The sequence below is a fragment of the Arvicanthis niloticus genome, chromosome 4, assembly GCF_011762505.2.
Source record: "Arvicanthis niloticus isolate mArvNil1 chromosome 4, mArvNil1.pat.X, whole genome shotgun sequence".
Taxonomy (NCBI): Eukaryota; Metazoa; Chordata; class Mammalia; order Rodentia; family Muridae; genus Arvicanthis; species Arvicanthis niloticus.
This window is the reverse complement of record NC_047661.1, coordinates 17949066-17966474: the sequence shown is the minus strand read 5'-3', so window position 1 is coordinate 17966474 and position 17409 is coordinate 17949066. Positions and strand designations below refer to the sequence as shown.

The 17409-nt window shown below is 47.1% G+C and overlaps 1 protein-coding gene across 1 annotated transcript; it reads left to right on the top strand.

The window, feature by feature from the left end:
- Nucleotides 1-1481: 1481 nt before the first annotated feature.
- On the top strand, nucleotides 1482-17160 carry Kcnmb3 (potassium calcium-activated channel subfamily M regulatory beta subunit 3). The gene is made up of 4 exons (XM_034501369.2): nucleotides 1482-1615; nucleotides 8860-9033; nucleotides 13590-13788; nucleotides 14725-17160. The coding sequence occupies exons 1-4, from the start codon at nucleotides 1554-1556 to the stop codon at nucleotides 15007-15009; spliced, it is 720 nt and encodes a 239-aa protein (XP_034357260.1). The 5' UTR covers nucleotides 1482-1553; the 3' UTR covers nucleotides 15010-17160.
- Nucleotides 17161-17409: the final 249 nt, after the last annotated feature.

The following is a 17409-nucleotide window of genomic DNA, read 5'->3' as shown; positions in this document are numbered from 1 at the left end:
TCTTCAACAACATTTTGAGTCTGAGAGATAACTGGACCTCACAGGGAGCCATTGTGATTTAGATACAATGTCTCCCTCCCCCCCCCCACAAAAAAAATTAAGAGTTCGGGGTTGGTCAAGAGTGTTGGCACCACTTTGGAAAAGTTCTGAAACTTGAGGAGATGGAGGAAGCAGGGCACCAGGACATATTTGGGGGAGGGGGGTTCACTCCTCACCCCTTTCTGTATTTTTACCTGCACCCTGCCCGTCATGAAGTGGTGAGCCTCCCTCTGTCAGCTACCACTGCTGAGCAGCTATAAGCTGAACCCCGAGACACCCAGAGACAAACTAGGTTCTTCCTCATTTACGTTGTTTTTCAAAGCGCAATATTGTTTTATTTTTTAATTATATTATCTTTTTTCTTTTACGTGTCTGAATATTTTGTATGGCTGTATATTGGTGCACTGTAGGCATGTCTCGTGCCCAGAGAGACAGAAGAGGGCCTTTCCTAAGGCTGGAGTTACAGATGGTTATGAGCCCTAATACCTGCGCTGGAAGCTGAACCCAGTTCTTCTGAAAGAGCAGCCAGTACAGTGCTCTTAACCACTGAGCCAACTCTCCAGCCCACTGTTTGTTGAGTCTTGAGAAATCTGGGAAATCATGACATGATACAGGAATGAATACTCTTTGTTTTCAGACAGAGTTTCCTTGTAGTGCAGAACGTTCTCAGACTCGCTCCGTAGTTGAGGGCGCCCCTGAACTCTGATCCTCTTACTGTTACTGTCTGAGTGGAGACTATTGTGTCTGCTGTAAAGCTAATTTCAAAAATTAAACTAATTAACATTATGATTACTGTGTGTGTGCATGACCTGTCCATGCCCTTGTGTGGAATTCAAAGGACAATTTTGTAGAGTTGTCTCTCTCACCTGCCACCTTCACTGGTGTCTGGGCATGGAACTCAGGCATGGACCTCAGGTCACCAGGCTTGGCCAGATGACCGTTTACCCACGGAGTCCCCTCACAGGTTTGTAAAGCTATTCTTTATTCAGAACAATTAACTAGAAAAGGCTACTATATTGAGCCTGTGCCCTAACATAATTTTTGGGAAAAAAAAGGGAATGTGTTTGGGACAGAACATTCCCTCTTCTTACACATAGTGTGTTGGGTGTGTCTGTCCCCAATTACACAGAGTCCCTGGGGGCTCAGAACTTTCCACAGTCCTTTTGGTCTCTATGACAATGCACCTGGTGGCTTCGGAGGAAACACAGGTGACATGTGGAACAGGCGCTAGGCAATGCTGGGGAAGAATTGTTAGCTGCAGAACCACCCAGCTACCCCTTGAGCTCTGACTAACGCCTGAGCTCTGCTTGCGGTCAGGCTGCCTGGGTTCCCACCTCTTTAGGAAACTTCTAGAGATCCTGCAGCTCTGGATGCAGCAAGGTCCTGGTGGCTGTGGCTAAGCACGGAATTGGGAAGTTCCTCTGGGACTCCACTTCCGATGATTCTTAAGCTTCCTGCGCTCTAAAAGGGCACAACTCAGTCGAGGAGCATCGGATCAGCCAGCCCCTGGCCTCATGCAGCCCTTCAGCATCCCGGTCCAAATCACACTACAGGGTGGCCGGAGGCGCCAAGGGAGGTAAGTCTTCACCTGAGTTTCCCATCAGTGTGCGTCCTGCTGAACAAGGCCAGTGCAGCTACGACACGGCATGCTGAAAGCTGAGTTCGGTAGGTGCTTTGAGGCGGCCAGATTGCAATGCCTCCCAGGTACCCTTACCATCCACCTCCACCCTGCCCCCACCTTTGGTTGCTGTTTTGAGACAGGCTCTCATGTAGCCCAGGCTGGCCTCAAGTTCTCTATACAGTTAGGAATGAGTCTCCTGCCTCCTGTTCTCCAGTGCTGGGATTCCAGGTGTGGACCGCTGTACCTGGATGCATAGGTGACACAGGCGGTGTGGGCTGTGGTCCCAGCACTCAGAGCAGTGCTCAGCACTCTATCTTTTGTATGAAGGAACAAAGAAATGACACCAGCCTTGGGTCTTACTGCTGAAGCCTTAGTGGTCCAGACTAAGATCCCCACCTAGGCATCTGTATGACTCTGGCTCTTTGCCTCTCATCTTCTTATCTTAAAATAGAGATCCTTGTCTTTGTTTGCTCTAGCACAGTGGTGCCTTCCTGGAACTCTCTAAACTAGATGGGTCTGTATGTTTTATGTACATTTATTATTATTATTATTATTTTGAGACAGTATCTCATGTAGCCCGGGCTGACTAAAAACTTGCTATGTACCTGATGCTGACTTTGAACTCCTGATTTTCCTGCCAATATTTCCTGAGTGTAGAGATTACTGGGGTTAACCACCCAGCTATACCGAATAAGTAGGAAGTGAAAAAGATTATTTTAGGACCCTTCTCCTCAAGGGTATGCAAAGCAGAAGAATTTTGAGGTTCAGAGAACTGGGGCCTTGAATTCCTGTGCTAGGGTTGGGGCAGCAGGGCAATCAGAAATGGTCAGAGGAGAGGTGACCCATGCCAGGCATTTGAGATGAGATATTAGAGATGTTCTGGCATGGTCTTGGAAGGGGGACACCTGGAAGCCAGGTTCTCCCACTATAGAAAAATTGAATGGCTTGTTAGCACTATAAGCAGAACTGAGAGCTGGGCACCCACTAACCTCCAGTTTTAACTTCCTTCCTGGGTATTTGGTTTAGGGCATGAAGGAGAGGCATTGGATGGATTGTGAGTGGGTTCTAGGCTGCTAGAAGGGTCAGACCACAAAGTAGAGAAACTCTCCTAGTTATGAACTAATGCTTCTATGAACAGACAATTACAGTGAGTCGCTTTGTGGCTTTGAGACCGAATAGCAACCAAGCCAGCAAGTGAAAGTGAAGATGCTCCTCATAACACAAACAGGATGGAAGACAGTCCAGCCTGTCCCCAACTCACCCCTAGTCTCACCTTCCTTCCTGAGATGCAGAGTTGGATAGCTTCTCATTGCTCCCACCCTGAACTTGGTGGTCTTTTTATCAGCCTCATTTGCTGTTTCGAAAAAAGTTGCTAAGCATTTTGTATTTTAAAAAACCCAAATACCCAGGAAGGTCTGAGCAATGACCAAAACCTCCTTTCAACGGAAACAAACGTCAGGAAGGTAGTAGTTGAATACGCATGCGCAGCATCGCACTCATACTGAATATGCATGCGCAGCGTCACATTCATACTTGGGGATCCTCATTAGGTGAATTGTGATGTGTGGCTGAGCTTCAGAGAGTTCTTGCACAGTTCAGATATCAAAAGGCAGGGCTGCTGGTTTCTGTCCCGACCACAGCCAGGCAAGCTGTGGCGCTACAGCTAGCCTGCTCATGCTGTTAGCAACTCAGTTTGCCTCAGCCTGAGAAGGTGGCATGGGAGCTTCTGCTGTGCTCAAGTCTGATTGGAAACTCACCCTCTGCTGGAGGACAGGGCAAGCAGGACTAGGACTGAGCAGGGAGGACAGGACAGAGAGGACAGGGCAGGACGCACTGGACAGGGAGGACCAAGCAAGGAAGACAGGGCAGGGAGGACAGGGCACAGAAGTCACTAGTTAATGTCTCCAGGACATCAATATTCCTGGTGAAAAATCTAATTAAAATGCTATTGACTCATCTCCCTGACTAGAGAGCAAGTGAGATCATTCTTAATCACTCTGAGATCCTGGGATAAAACGTGCTTTTAAATACCACTGAGTTCACCCCAGTGCTGTTACAGTCTCAGAAACTGAAGACCAGCCAGTGATGTTTAACTCTGAGGATGTGGGCAAGAACCATATACCTCATCTGATTGATGGACTGTGAAATCATAGGGAGCGTACAAATCATTGCTAATGGCATGGAAATAAGTGAAAAATACAAGATAAAAAAAACTAATAAAAAACTATATCTAATGTGATCGTATTTGTTTAAAATGATATGAAGACAGGAATAATCCAGGACAGGGGCTGTATTTAATATGACAAACTTGAAGAGCTGGAGAGATGGTGGCGTGGTTAAGAACATTGTCTCTGTCTGTCTGTCTGTCTCTCTTCTCTTTCCCTCTCTTTGTATGTGTGTGTGTGTGTGTCGTACGCGCATGTGCCCTTAAAGCCTAGAAGAGGGCATCATGTCTCTGAGCTGGAATTTCAGGCAGTTGTAAATTCTAGTCTTAACGTGGGTCCTTTGCAAGTGAGCCGTACCCACTCTTAACTCCTGAGCCAGCTCTCCAGCCCTTCGGCTTGCTTTTGTGACGCTTCGATCGATACCTTTCTTTATGTCTGTATTTTAGATTTAAAAGAAATTTATAACAATATTATCTTCTTACACCCAACCCTTTCTCTTCCTATCTCTTACACAAGGTCTCATGTAGATGAGGCTAGCCTCCAGCTCACTGTGTAGCCAAGGATGAGCTTGAGCTGCCATCCTTCCCACCTCCAGCCCTAACTACAGGAATTCCAGGCCTGGGTCTCTGCTTGCTTCTTCTATTTCCTTTCGCCTCTGACCTAAAAGTCTTTAACCTCAATTTTAAAAGCCAAATGCGTTACACTTTTGACATTTTGTAAACCCAGGTTCTTGGTTACTAACTATCATTTCAGGCATATCTCATTGATGATCGAGTCTGGTCACTAAGCTGCTTCTTCTGCCTCATCTCTCTTTTTCTTTTTTGAGACAATATCTTGCTATGCACAGTGTTCTGTGATGTTTGAGTGTGTATACACACTCCTCGGAACTCTGAGATGTTTTCCAGAACAAGGCTGGGACAGACTCCTCTACTGAGGCCTTGTTGGCTTTTCTGGGTGTCAGAGGAGACAGTGTTCAACTTACTTCTTGGTTTGAAGTCTTTGCATTTGGGGTATTATGACATCCAACTATAGACTCCAGCAATGTGCTGGCTCATGTCTATAGTCCCAGCCACTTAGGAGGCTAAGGCAGAAGGATCAGAAGTTCAAGGCCAGCCCTATTATAGAGGAAGATGATGTCTCAACCACACAACTACACAGAACCAGTACACCGAGCGCCAACTCCGTGAGGACTGCTGCAAGGTTGTAAAATTCCAGGGAAAGTGGGAATTTCCTTTCTCTTCCCAGCATCCTGTTATAGAAAGGATTCTTCTTAGGCCCTTAGGGCTCCCCCTGAATGATATATTAATCTATACTTGGCTAGCCCTGGGTATGACCTCTGTCTCTGTCACTGTACAAACCTGAGATACAGAAGGTGAAACTTTACTCTGCCTTTTGCTCTTTGTGTGTGTGTGTGTTTTAAATAAAACACAATTTTGCCCAGCCTCAAACTCATCGTCTTTCTGTCTTTGCTTCTGGCACCATGGCCAGGCTAGGGTTCGGGTTTTCAGGTACCATTAGTCCTTTGCAGTTTTGTTTGTTTGTTTGTTTTCTCTTTATTTTTAAGCTCTAGTCTGCATTGACAATGTGCTCGGTTGGAGTGGGGAGGCAATATACTACACAGCTGAAGGAGAAGCCTGTCATTTCTACAGTCATAAGATAATGAGTGTGTTGACAGCAGACACTTCTACTTCCTCCTCCACCTGCCAGCCTCCGTGTGTACTGCAGAAATTACTCTTTCTCAAGAGAATTTCTATGCAGATTTCCAATGACATTAGTTATCACTTTCTCTGTGGAATCACCTCCTCACAGTGGAGCGCTGACCGTTGGGCTCCTGCAAATACTTGGTATAAAGTGGGAAGAAATAGAAGAGATAGCATGTCTGGCCCAGGGTACTCCTGCTTCTACTCCTGACTCACGTCAGAGTCTGATGAGTCGGCCATTTTCCTGCAGCTGGCCACGTTAGTCAGATACAAGTGATGAGTATGTAAGAAGCACCACAGACAGTCTGGGGAGATGTTTCATGTGGTACATTGTTTATCTGAATGCAAGAGGACCCATGCTTGATCCTTCAGAACACACACAGAAAGCCAGACGCTGGTGGAGGCTGAGGTAGGAGGATGTCTGGGCTTGCTGGTTATCTGCCCTAGCTTAACTGAGGAGCCCCAGCACAGCCCACTGAGAGACCATGAGTCAAAACATAAAGTGGAGCGGGCTGGAGAGAGAGCTCAATGGGTGAAGAACTTGCTGCGTAAGTGTGAGGACAGGAGACCAACCCCTTAGAACCCACATTATAAAAAAAAAAAAAAAAAAAAAAAAAGCTGGGTTCAGTGGTCAGTGCCCATTACCTCAATGCTTTAACAGTGAAATGGGCGCAGAGCCAGAGGCTCCTAGTCTAGCACATGTAGTAGTCAAAAGAGAGAGACACTGTCTTCCGATCTTCTGATTCCATATGGAAGTGTGCACCAAAATGGTGTGTGCATGTACACACACACACACACACACACACACACACACACACACACGCACACACCAATTCAAGAAATTAAAAATTCCCAAGAAGGGCTGGCAAGAGCGCTCAGTGGGAATGGGTGCTTGATACCACATCCAATAATAACTTGGGTTCAGTTCCCAGAACCCACATGGTGGGAGGAAAGAACTGATTCTTGCAAGGTGTCCTCTGACGTCCACACAAGAGCCATAGTTTGTATGCAAACCAATCCGCATTACTCAGAATAGATAAATGCACTGCCCCACCCCAAGTACCCCTTTCAAGCAGGTCTTGCTGGTTCCCGTTAGCCATAGAGAGTAGGTTCTCTTCTCAGTCCGCAAGTAGGATCTTGTGATGTTTTCAAAGGGCAGAAACGAGCATCCGAATGAGAACTGTCATGATTTGAAATCATGCTGTGTGGCTGGATGGGGCCCACGGCTGCCGTGCTGTGTGATCGTGACGGCCTTCACCATTGAGCAGACACTTCTGTGAATGAACTCATCACAGCTCCTGGGAGACAAGAGATGAAAAGAAGCAGAGGCTGATGGGAGACACTGCTTTGTTTGCAGATGGTGGGATTGTGAGGGGAAGGAGAGGGACCTTAAACCTGTAGACCAGGCCAAGGGTCTCACTCAGGTGATGGGGAGGTGGGAAAGGGGTTGACAAAAAGAACATCCTCCTGTCCCAGGATATCGTCATCCATTCTAAACGTGGCTTCTCTGGTTGTGCTTCCCATACGGAATTCATGAGCATATGGAGAAATCACATTCAGAAAGGCCATAGAAATCACTGAAAGATGAACAGGTTCAGACCGTGAATCACGTATAACAAATGAGAGCCATACCCAGGCAATTCTGTCCTAGTCATGAATAGGCATCCTGTGATGTCACCAGGAACAGCAGTCTCTGCTTGGTACAGTTTCTGTCTTCCTCCCTCCCTTTCTTCGTTTAAAAAGTGAATTAAGAATTTTTATGTATATGAGTACCTGTTTGTCCTTATGTGCACCTATGCATGCAGGTGTCTGTGGAGTCTAGGGTATTGGGTTCTCTGATACTAGAGTTTTAGGCAATTGTGAGCCTCCTGATATGAGTGCCAGGAACTGACTGACACTATCCCCTGCAAGAGCACACACACACACACACACACACACACACACACACACACACAAACACACGTATATATTCGCACATATACGTATATATACATATATATATATATTCTTAATAGCTGACCAGTCCCTCATCATCTCTCCTTTTTTTTTTTTTTTTTAATTACAGGGTCTCAAGTAGCCCAGGTTGGCCTCAAACTATGAAGCCCAGGCTGGCCTTGAACTCCTAATCCCCCTGCATCTATTTCCTGAATGCTGGGATCACAGACATACACCAGCATGTGTCCTACAGGGAGAATAATCTAAGCTAGCTGTACTTTCAGTTTTAAATGAGTGAGTTTAATATGCATGAAGCGGGTAGGCAAAGGTAAAAGAAGACACCAAGCAACAGGTAGACTGAAAACACCATCCCCTTGGGGGCTTGTGATATCCAGAAGATGGGACAGAGGAAGCCTGCTCAAGGCAACATGCTGGAAGTTGAGGCTGAGAGGCTCCAAGTAGAGCATTATTATCTCCACGGATGCCATGGACGAGCCTTCCAGCTTCTGGTTCCCACCAGGCATTTTTATGTCATGGAATAAACAACAGTAACCTTTGGAAAGGTTTCACCTCTCGGCTGCTCAGGAATGCGGTGTTCTTTTTGTGTTTTCTGTGAGTCTGTGGTGTAAATGTGTGTGTTTGCACACACATGGGCGCATGTGTGTGTAGAGGCACTAGAGTGATGTTCTGAACCATTCCGGGTGTGCGCTACCATAGTATTCACTGAGGCAGGGTCCCTCAACCAACCCCAGGGCTTACTGATATGGCAACTCCTATGGACAGCTTGCACTGGGATCACCACCATCACCACCCCTGCCCCCGCCTGGAATTATAGGCAACTGCCATGTTTACCCTGATCTACTCAGATACATCTAGGATCTAGAAATGGGAACTTGAGTTCTTTAACTCTTTATCTACTTACTACACTTCCCCAGTCCCAAGCTATTCTCTGGTTTTTATAGTCTTAGCTGTCTACCATCCACCTTTCTCTCTGACACAGACTTAGGGACCAGCCTGACTAAGAATAGTGAAGCTTGGAGTGTATTTGATAAAAAACCAAACCAAACCAAACCAAACCGAACCAAACCACCACCAACAAAAACCTGGAATCTGGGAGAAGGGAATCGTCCTTGCTCTCAGAGTCCATTTTCAAACCTTAAAAAACACACAGTGATTTGACAATATATTATAAATTATGTCACACTCAACTTTTTATATCTTAAAAAGTATTTGGCAACGTATTATTTTAATAGCACCCACCCTCGGCTCGGAGCGTGATATCTGAGGCAATGCTGGGAACCTGTGTATGACTCTCAGTGAACCAGACTCAGGTTTGCCACAAGCTAAATGCTACAGCTCTCTTGAGCTCACACAGCATCCTTTCTGGCTTCCCCCAAAGGATAGCACTTCCGGCCTCAGGCAAAAGCCATGGAGATCCCCTGAAGGTGCACCCAAAGCTTCCATCAAGTGCTGGTGAGGACCGGGCCATGCTGCTGGGCATTGTCATGATGGCCTCCTCCGTGCTGATGTTCTTCCTGTTGGGGACCACTGTGTTGAAGCCCTTCATGCTCAGGTGAGACACAGGCTAAGACCCAAAGCTCCCAGATGGGCCCAGCCCCCCACTGGAGTCCATTCCCCTGAGCACACCCCGGAGAGCTTGCCGGTCAGTGCTGGAGACAGTGGTGGTAGAGGAAGTGTGAGACAGTCCTTTGCTCCCTGATGTTCACAGTCCACAGGTGCTTCTTGCTTGTTGAGATGGGCATGGTTGGTAACAGAAAAGTACCCCTGCTAGGAAATTCCAGCTGGCTTATGTAGTACAACCAATTTATGCGTATCCCCAGCTAGCTTACAAATAGGAGACTCTGACTATAGTTATTTTATTTGGCCTTTACAATTGCTGGGGGCTGGGGCAGGGCACCTTTCTTTTCTACTTTTCTAACTGATGGCCTGGCTACTTCCCCAGCAGTGTACCCAAGATCCTTGCTGTTTCTCCTGGCCACATGCTCATGGTCCATCTCTTCTCAGGGCAGCTTCCTCCTCTCTTCTTCTTCCTCTTTTCCCCTCGTTCTTCCTCCTTTCTTCTCAGTCTCTCCTGACTCCTTTCTCTTCTCCAACCAGCTAACTCAAAACCCACTTACCTCTAATACCTCCAGTAATTGGCTGTAGTCCATTTTATTTAACCAGTAGTTTTAAATCAAGGATCAAAATTTGCCCAACAAAAGCTTATAACTGTGAGGCCTAGACCCATGGGTACAGAATGTAGCATCATAATACAACAGACAAAACCTACACAGGTTTTCTCTCAGGTACCGCTACCAGGAACAACCTTCTCTGCTCCTGCTCAGCCTGGTAACTTACTGGAATCTTACATCTACTTCCTCCCTAATTACTATGGCTCTGAGGATACCCAGAGCCTAGTTTATTCTTGTAACCATGAGGGATTGTGTGACCTTCATTTGGACATTTGTAGCTCTTTATTAGGGTCCCAGCTTTCTCCCCCTTTCCTATTCTGTTTTCTCACCTTAAACAAACCTTGAATGCATAGCATGTGTCTATGCGAGTGAGCTGAAGAAATTTTACATCCACATCTGCACATATGTGCAGATTCAGAGAGAGGGAGAGGTGTGGGAAGGAGATGGAAGGAGAGGAGAGAGAGGAAGAGAGGGGATGGAGGAAGCGAGCGAGCTGGCTAGCTATGCCATGGAACAACTTAGGGGAGTCAGTTCTCTTCCTCAACCATGTGGATAGCATGGTAGCAATACATGCTTGCTACTGAAGACCAGAGGTGTCAGCTCTCCAGGAGCTGGAGTTACAGGAGGTTTTGGCTGACTGATGAGTACTGGGATTCAAACATGGATCTTCTGCAAGTAGTATGTGATCTGAATTGCTGAGCCATCTCTCTAGCCCCCAGACTGCTTATTTAAACATGTGATGTATCAGGGACATGGCTGCAGGATCTCTGTTGTAAGATCATGTCAATCAACCTGTGGCTCTCTCTCTCTCTCTCTCTCTCTCTCTCTCTCTCTCTCTCTCTCTTTAAACTTTCTATGTATTTCTGGAAATTGCTTAATGGGAATGGTGAGGATATGGCTTGAGCATCCAGCTTTCATTTCTCCACAATCTCAGGGAGCAGATATGGTTTCTAGGGTGACACAACCTCTCTCCACTCCTCATCTCACTTTTCAGTCAAGGGGACAGAGAATTGTGGGAAATCAAGCCAGCAAAATCCCAGCACGAACAGGGCAGCAGTGAGAAGTTTCACCTTTATCAGAGGAACTACTGGAGTCAGTTTCTTTAGGTATTTCACCCCCGAGAGGCTATCCATACTCCAGTAGATGGCTTGTCTTTCTCCTTTTAAAACTTTTTTATTTTTTAAACTTTTAATTGTTTCTTTCTGAGTTTCACATCATGCACCCCAATCCCACTCATCTCCAAACCATCCTTCATCCTTGCAACCTATACCCAAAATAACACACACACACACACACACACACACACACACACACACACACACACACAAAGCAAAACATAGACAACAACTCACGATAGAAGCTGTAGTGTGTCACTGTATGTCCCACAGTATATCCCTCTGTCTACACATCTTCACCAACGGCAATGAGTCCTTGGTCTGGTTTGGGATATCTGGCTTCTGTGACACCATCAATACTGGATCCTCATTAGGACTCCTGGTTTTCCTATTGCCGCCCTGTGTCATAGAGATCCTGCAGCTTTGGATCAGCAGGACCTGTCATTTCACAACTCTCAAGAGTTTACAAATGATACATATTTTGGGGTAGGCCTGGGTGGCAGCTGAGCTGATTGGCCCACCAGTTCTCCCTTATCCACTCCACCAGGGCAAGCTCTCCAGCCCCACTCTGGCTAGGCCAACAAATGGTGCCATTGGCAGGTGGCAGGGTCAGCTCTCCTACCTACAGGGTTGGCTCATCCACACCCACACCTCCAGAACCATTTCTGTTGTGCTGCCCAGACAATGTTTGGGGTCCCACTCTCCCAAGTGTTGCAACCTGCGAGGGGCTGGGTCAACACTCTAGCTCTCACACTCTCTGGGCTGGCTCACCCATACCTTTGCCACCAGGGCAAGTTCCACTGTATTGCCCAGGTGAGGTGCAAGGCCCTGCCTCACAAGTGCTACAATCGCCAGTGAGGAAACAGGACTAGCTGTTCTGGTCTCATGAACCCAGGGTCAGCTCTCCAGAGCACAGCATCCAGTGAGGGGCAGGGGCAGGGGCAGGGGCAGGGGCAGGGGCAGGGGCAGGGGCAGGGGCAGGGGCAGGGGCAGGGGCAGGGGCAGGGGCAGGGGCAGGGGCAGGGGCAGGGGCAGGGGCAGGGGCAGGGGCAGGGGCAGGGGCAGGGGCAGGGGCAGGGGCAGGGGCAGGGGCAGGGGCAGGGCAGGGGCAGGGGCAGGGGCAGGGGCAGGGGCAGGGGCAGGGGCAGGGGCAGGGGCAGGGGCAGGGGCAGGGGCAGGGGCAGAGTTATGCACAGCCCCTGGACATCCACAGGGTTCTTGGCGGCTGCCCTGGCCAGAGGCATCCTCATGTTCTCTCATGGTAATACAAGCCATAGACCCCTGCTTCTGCATAGCCACGGACTTAGACATGTTGTCCTCAGTGACAGCTTAGACTGGGCCCTCACCATGGCCCTAGGTGCTGGGCTGGCCACTCACAACTCTCTACTCTCTACCCTCGAGTCCCCAGCTCCACCTGTCTTCTTAATGTTCAAACTGCTCCACTCTTCTCTCTCATTTAACTACCACATATTCACATATTTTGATGGCTCCTGCTACAGGCTGGCTATGGCCATCGAGCTGGAGGGTGCAGGTCCGTGGGTGGCATGGTAGTCAGCAGGTCTCTGTCTTCCTCCCCTGGTGCTGTGCTGCATGGGCTGGATTTGATTTGACATCTTTTTCTTTTTATTCAGTCCAGGATCCCATTCCATGAGATGGCACCACTCAGTGTGGTTCTCCCCTCTCAATCCAGTCTAGAAACTTCCCTATAAACAAACATGTCTGGTGCCCGTTTCCAAGGTGTCCATAATGTATGTTCTGGTTTTCTTTCTGTTGCTCTGATTCAACATCCCAACCTGCTTCCAGCATCAGAGGTAAGGCATGTTGAGATCTCCACATGGAGATGAGGTGTGATTTTGTCTGTGAATTCCTCGAGGTGCCAAGCTATATCCTCCTGTTCATCTTGAGGCCCCAGAGAGCGCGGCCAGATGGCATGTGCTAGAAACACTATCATGGTGGACTGTAAGAGCTTGCCCTGCGTCATGTACAGATAATAGCTTGGGTACTGTAGTTACTTTCCTATTGCTATGATAAAACACCATGACCAAAGGCAACGTGTGGAAAGTTTATTTTGGCTTACGGTTCCATGAGGATAAAAGCTGCCATAGCGGGGAGGCATGGTGGTAATTAGGTGTTGTGGCAGGACCGGGAATGAGAGATCACATCCTCAGCTCCAAGCACAGAGCAGAGAGCAGACTGGAAGTTTTGATTCTTAAATTCTCAGAGCTCACTCCAGTGACATACTTCTTCCAGCAAGACAACACCATGAAATCTCCCCTAAACAGCACTACCAACCAAGTACTCCTTCCAAAGGCCCACTTTCACCAGGAAGCTGGAAGATACATTTAAAAGTGACCGCATGAGAGATGGTGGGTTATCCAATGTGCCTCTTGGGGGCTCAGTATTTAGGGTAATGATACTCAGTTCATTTCTCCTAATAGGTGCATCTTAACTATTAGTTTAAGAGATTCTCAGGCCTCAGCTCAGACCTCCTGAGCTAGAACCTCTGGAACACCTGGAATCCACACTAGCCAGTCTTGATGCCAACACATAACTCTGGGTTCCCATAGTATTATTGTATCAGGGCTGGCAGAGAGGAAATATACCCCTTGGATCAGAACTGAGGTAGTAGCCACCCGGCTCTTTTCCCATCTGTTTCCCTCACTTTCCTTGACCAGGATATCATGTTTGTGCTAACATATGTGACAGGCTAGTGGCTTAGCATGCCTCAGAATGCAGAAACTGGTTTTCCAGTGGCTGCCTTCAGTATCTCGAATCCCTACTTAGGAAAAACAATTTTCTTTTTCTTTTTTTTAATTTCAAAGCTCTCCCAGAGAAGAATCGAACTGTACCACTGTCCACACACACATTGCAGATGATTGGCTGGACTTTGCCTTCACCTGTGAGGATAGCTGCCAGGACCAGGGGAGATACCCCTGCCTGCAGGTGTTCGTAAACCTTGGCCACTCGGGACAGAAAGTGCTTCTTCACTATGATGAGGAGGCCATCAGGACCAACCCCAAGGTAATGTGACTTTGATAATTAAAAGTTTTCTGCTGTCCCGTCCATAGTGGTGTCCTGAGTAGGGTACACAGCATCTGTGAAAAGTCAGTTTCCTTCCAGTTAACTTTTTTGGGAGGGTGTCACGCAATCCTGGATGTTTCCAAACTTACTATGTAGCCAAGGATGGCCTCGAACTTTGAAATCATCTATCTCCATCTCCCAAGCGCTGGGATTACTGTGCTTTGTTATGAGGAGCTGAGGGATTTGTATATGCTGGGCTGTACTGACTGAGCAAAGGCTCACCTGCCTCTGAATATGTTCCACAGTATTACCATCAGCATAGATGAAGCTAAGCAGTCTTGGAGAAGACATGGGGGCATGCAGAAAGGAGAGGCACATTCCAGTTTCCTCACCTGGTATGAAGTCCTAAGTGGGCAATGTCTCCATACTGTGTAGCCTTGGTTAAAATGAATTCAGTCTCCACTTAGCCACACCAGTAATTCTTAAGACATTTAAAAAAACTTTTTTGGATGCAGCCATTTCATCATACATTAGAAAATGTGTTTGTAGGCACACACATCATGGTGTGTCTCTTGTGTGTAGGTATCATGGTACGTCATAGCCTGTATGTGAGCATGGCTGCCATGGTGTGTGGAGATCAGAGGATAACTCACAGGCGTTAGTTCTCTTCCGAGTGATCCTGGGGCTAGAGCTGAGGTGGTGAGGCTTGGCAGCAAGCACTTTCACCAGCTGAGCCATCTCCCTGGGCTCTCACATGGGAGCCCAGAAGCTAACAGACAATGGTTGGTCACTCATTCTGTATGCTCCTGCCGACCCTTCCCTTCCCCCATACTACAAAGTGAGCATGTCTCTATCCTGCATCCCCACTGTAGGATTAGCCTGGAGCCTTAATGCTGGCCACTGTTAACAGAGCTTTTCCCTCTTCCAAACTCCTAGTGCTTTTACACACCCAAGTGTCGCGGAGACAGGGATGATCTGCTCAACAGTGTCCTAGACATCAAGGAATTCTTCGATCACAACAATGGAACTTTCCCCTGCTTCTACAGTCCTGATGACCCCCTGGGAGTTGTCCTCAGGAAGTCCGGCCACAAGGTTGTCTTTCACTGCTTATTTTGGCCTTTCCTGACTTTGCTGGGAGGCGCCCTGATTGTTGGCTTGGTTAGGCTAACACAGCATCTGTCCTTTCAGTGTGAACAGTACAGCACAGTGCTAAGTGCTTAAGTAGGTAGAACACACTCTGTGGGCTGGCACAGGTCTACACCGTACAGTGTGGCAAAGAGCCAGGGAAGGAACAGAGAGAGCTGAAGAGGGCAGCTCCAGCTCTCCAATCCCAAGATGCCCCAGATGAAGACTTTGACCATGGCCAGGCATGGTGGTGCAGACTTGTGATCCCAGCCCTTGGGAGGCGGAGGCAGAAAGATCAGGTTCAAAGGCAGCTTGGGCTATATACAGATCTTGCCTAAAAAAACCAAAAAAGCATAGCTGTGGTTGTTGAGTACCTGCCTTGCATGAACAAGGCCCTGGGTTTGAATCCTAGCACTAGAAACAATCATATCTGCTTACAGCCCTGCTGTGTGAGGGCAAAGGTACAGCTTTCCATATGATAAAGTCTTTAAATGTTGACTGTTTTCTATACTAAACAATATGTACCATTTCAACAGTCTCTTTTCCCAGTCTTCTCCTCGTTGGCAAAATGAACTCAATGCAGTCCTTTATGTGACTTTAGCTTTCTGGCAGACTTGCCGGTATGTAACGAGCCACTGCTGGGTCTGTCTGTCCAACACTCAGCAGCCAACTTATGCAGTTCATATGAGAATATTTCTCATAGAAAAAAAAAATTAGGAGCTGGGGAGATGGCTCAGTTGGTAAAATGTTTGCCATGCAAGCATAAGTTTGAATTTTTGAATTGTCAGATACACCAAAAAAAAAAAAAAAAAGGCAAGCAAAACAACACAACAAAGACAAACAAGGCCTAGTGGCCTGAACCTGTAACCACAGCACTAGAGAGGTGACAGCCAGGAAGAGCCAAATTTGTGAGCTCCAGATCAATGAGAAAGACACCCTTGGCAAAAGTCAAGGTGGACAGTGATGGAGGACCAGCCTTGGAGTTGCTCTGGTCTCCGTATACCTACCTACGCACGGACACACATAGACACAAATTCATAGCTAGTAGTTAAATTACTACAAGTAGATAAAAGTTATAAAAATTAAGAAAACCCAGGTCTGCCACACGGACTCAGTTTGTTCTTCATGCTTCACTCCAGGGGAAATCCCACTGTTGACAGTTGCTCGTAGATGAGCTTGTCCTGCACCTCATCTTTTTCCTCTGTAGCATTTTCTAGTTAATGACCCTTGCCCTGGGCTCCTTTCCGTCTCTGCTCTGTGTGGGAACAGGAGACATGAAGTGTGAAGTAAGCTGTACCAGAATCCAACATTCACCTCAGATAACCCATGCTCCAGAATGGTACCATGATGCACAGTCATCTTTCTGTTAACAGTCTGCCAGGGGCTCAGTGGTTAAGAATGCTTGTTTCTCTTCCCAAGGACTTGAGTTTGGTTTCTGGCACCTGCATGTCAGCTCACAACCATCTGTAGCTTCAGTTCCAGGACATCCAACCCCCTTTCCGGCCTTGCAGCTATGACACGCATGTAGTGCTCATACATACATGCAGGCAAAACAGTCATACATGTAAGTTTTTTTTAAAAAGTCAACAAAGGTGACTAGTAATTGTCACAAGATTTCCAACACAGCCTTCCAGATTAAAATGTACAAGCTGAGGAGCTGGCTGTTTTTCCCAAAGGACCCCAATGTATCTTTACAGTTCCATATACAAAAATGAAAACCCTTCATTGTAGACAATGGAATGAGACTTTTGAAACAACTTCTGACATGGTGATGTAATCAAGGCACAACTTGATTCTAAGCCTGTTTAAAGACTGTTCGTAATTAAGTTCAAGTCATGAATCGTAAAGTGGGGGGCTTAGTGTAGCAGCTATAGACGATGGGGTATTGGCATCTCACCTTCTGAGGCTGGGATGAGCAGGCTTTAGATCCATTCAAAACTTCTTAGGTGTCAGTCCTTGGAAATGTCTTTTGACCATCTTTAGGCATAAAAATCGGGTGTGTGGACAGTAAGTTTAGTTTTTGGTAACTTGTGAAAGTGACGCAGACACATGGCTGTGGAACCTTACACTGAGCTGCAGAAGCCCACTTGGATCGTCTCCAGTGACAGTAAGGAGCAGGTAAGCTCTGACAGGCGCCTCTCTGCTACCCTACCGTCTAGTCCCTTGGCCAACTGATCTGCTCTGTAAAGGTTGTGAACAATGCTTTGTACAGACCTTCCTGTAATAATAAAATCCTAAAATAAAATACATGTGTGCCAACATGTTTTTTTTTTTTTTTAAAGTCCACCAAAATCCTGCAACCGGAGATTGTAATTTTCTCAAATTAAAGATAACTCTTGAGTCATTTCCTAGTAAATTTGAGTTCCAACTTAACATAGACTTTGTGCTTTCCCTACCATCCACAACAGGGACACCCCAGGTGTTTCATCATCACAGAGGTCTTCCAAGCAGGCAAGAGGCTAGTGGTTCATGCCAGGGAAGACAGATATCAAGTTT

Excerpts from the sequence above, each read along its gene's own strand:
- Kcnmb3 (XM_034501369.2), top strand. The coding sequence starts at position 1,554 with ATGCAGCCCTTCAGCATCCCGGTCCAAATCACACTACAGGGTGGCCGG. Across the intron at positions 1,616-8,859 it reads GGCCGGAGGCGCCAAGGGAG|GATAGCACTTCCGGCCTCAG; the intron begins GTAAGTCTTCAC and ends CTTCCCCCAAAG. Across the intron at positions 13,789-14,724 it reads CCATCAGGACCAACCCCAAG|TGCTTTTACACACCCAAGTG; the intron begins GTAATGTGACTT and ends CCAAACTCCTAG.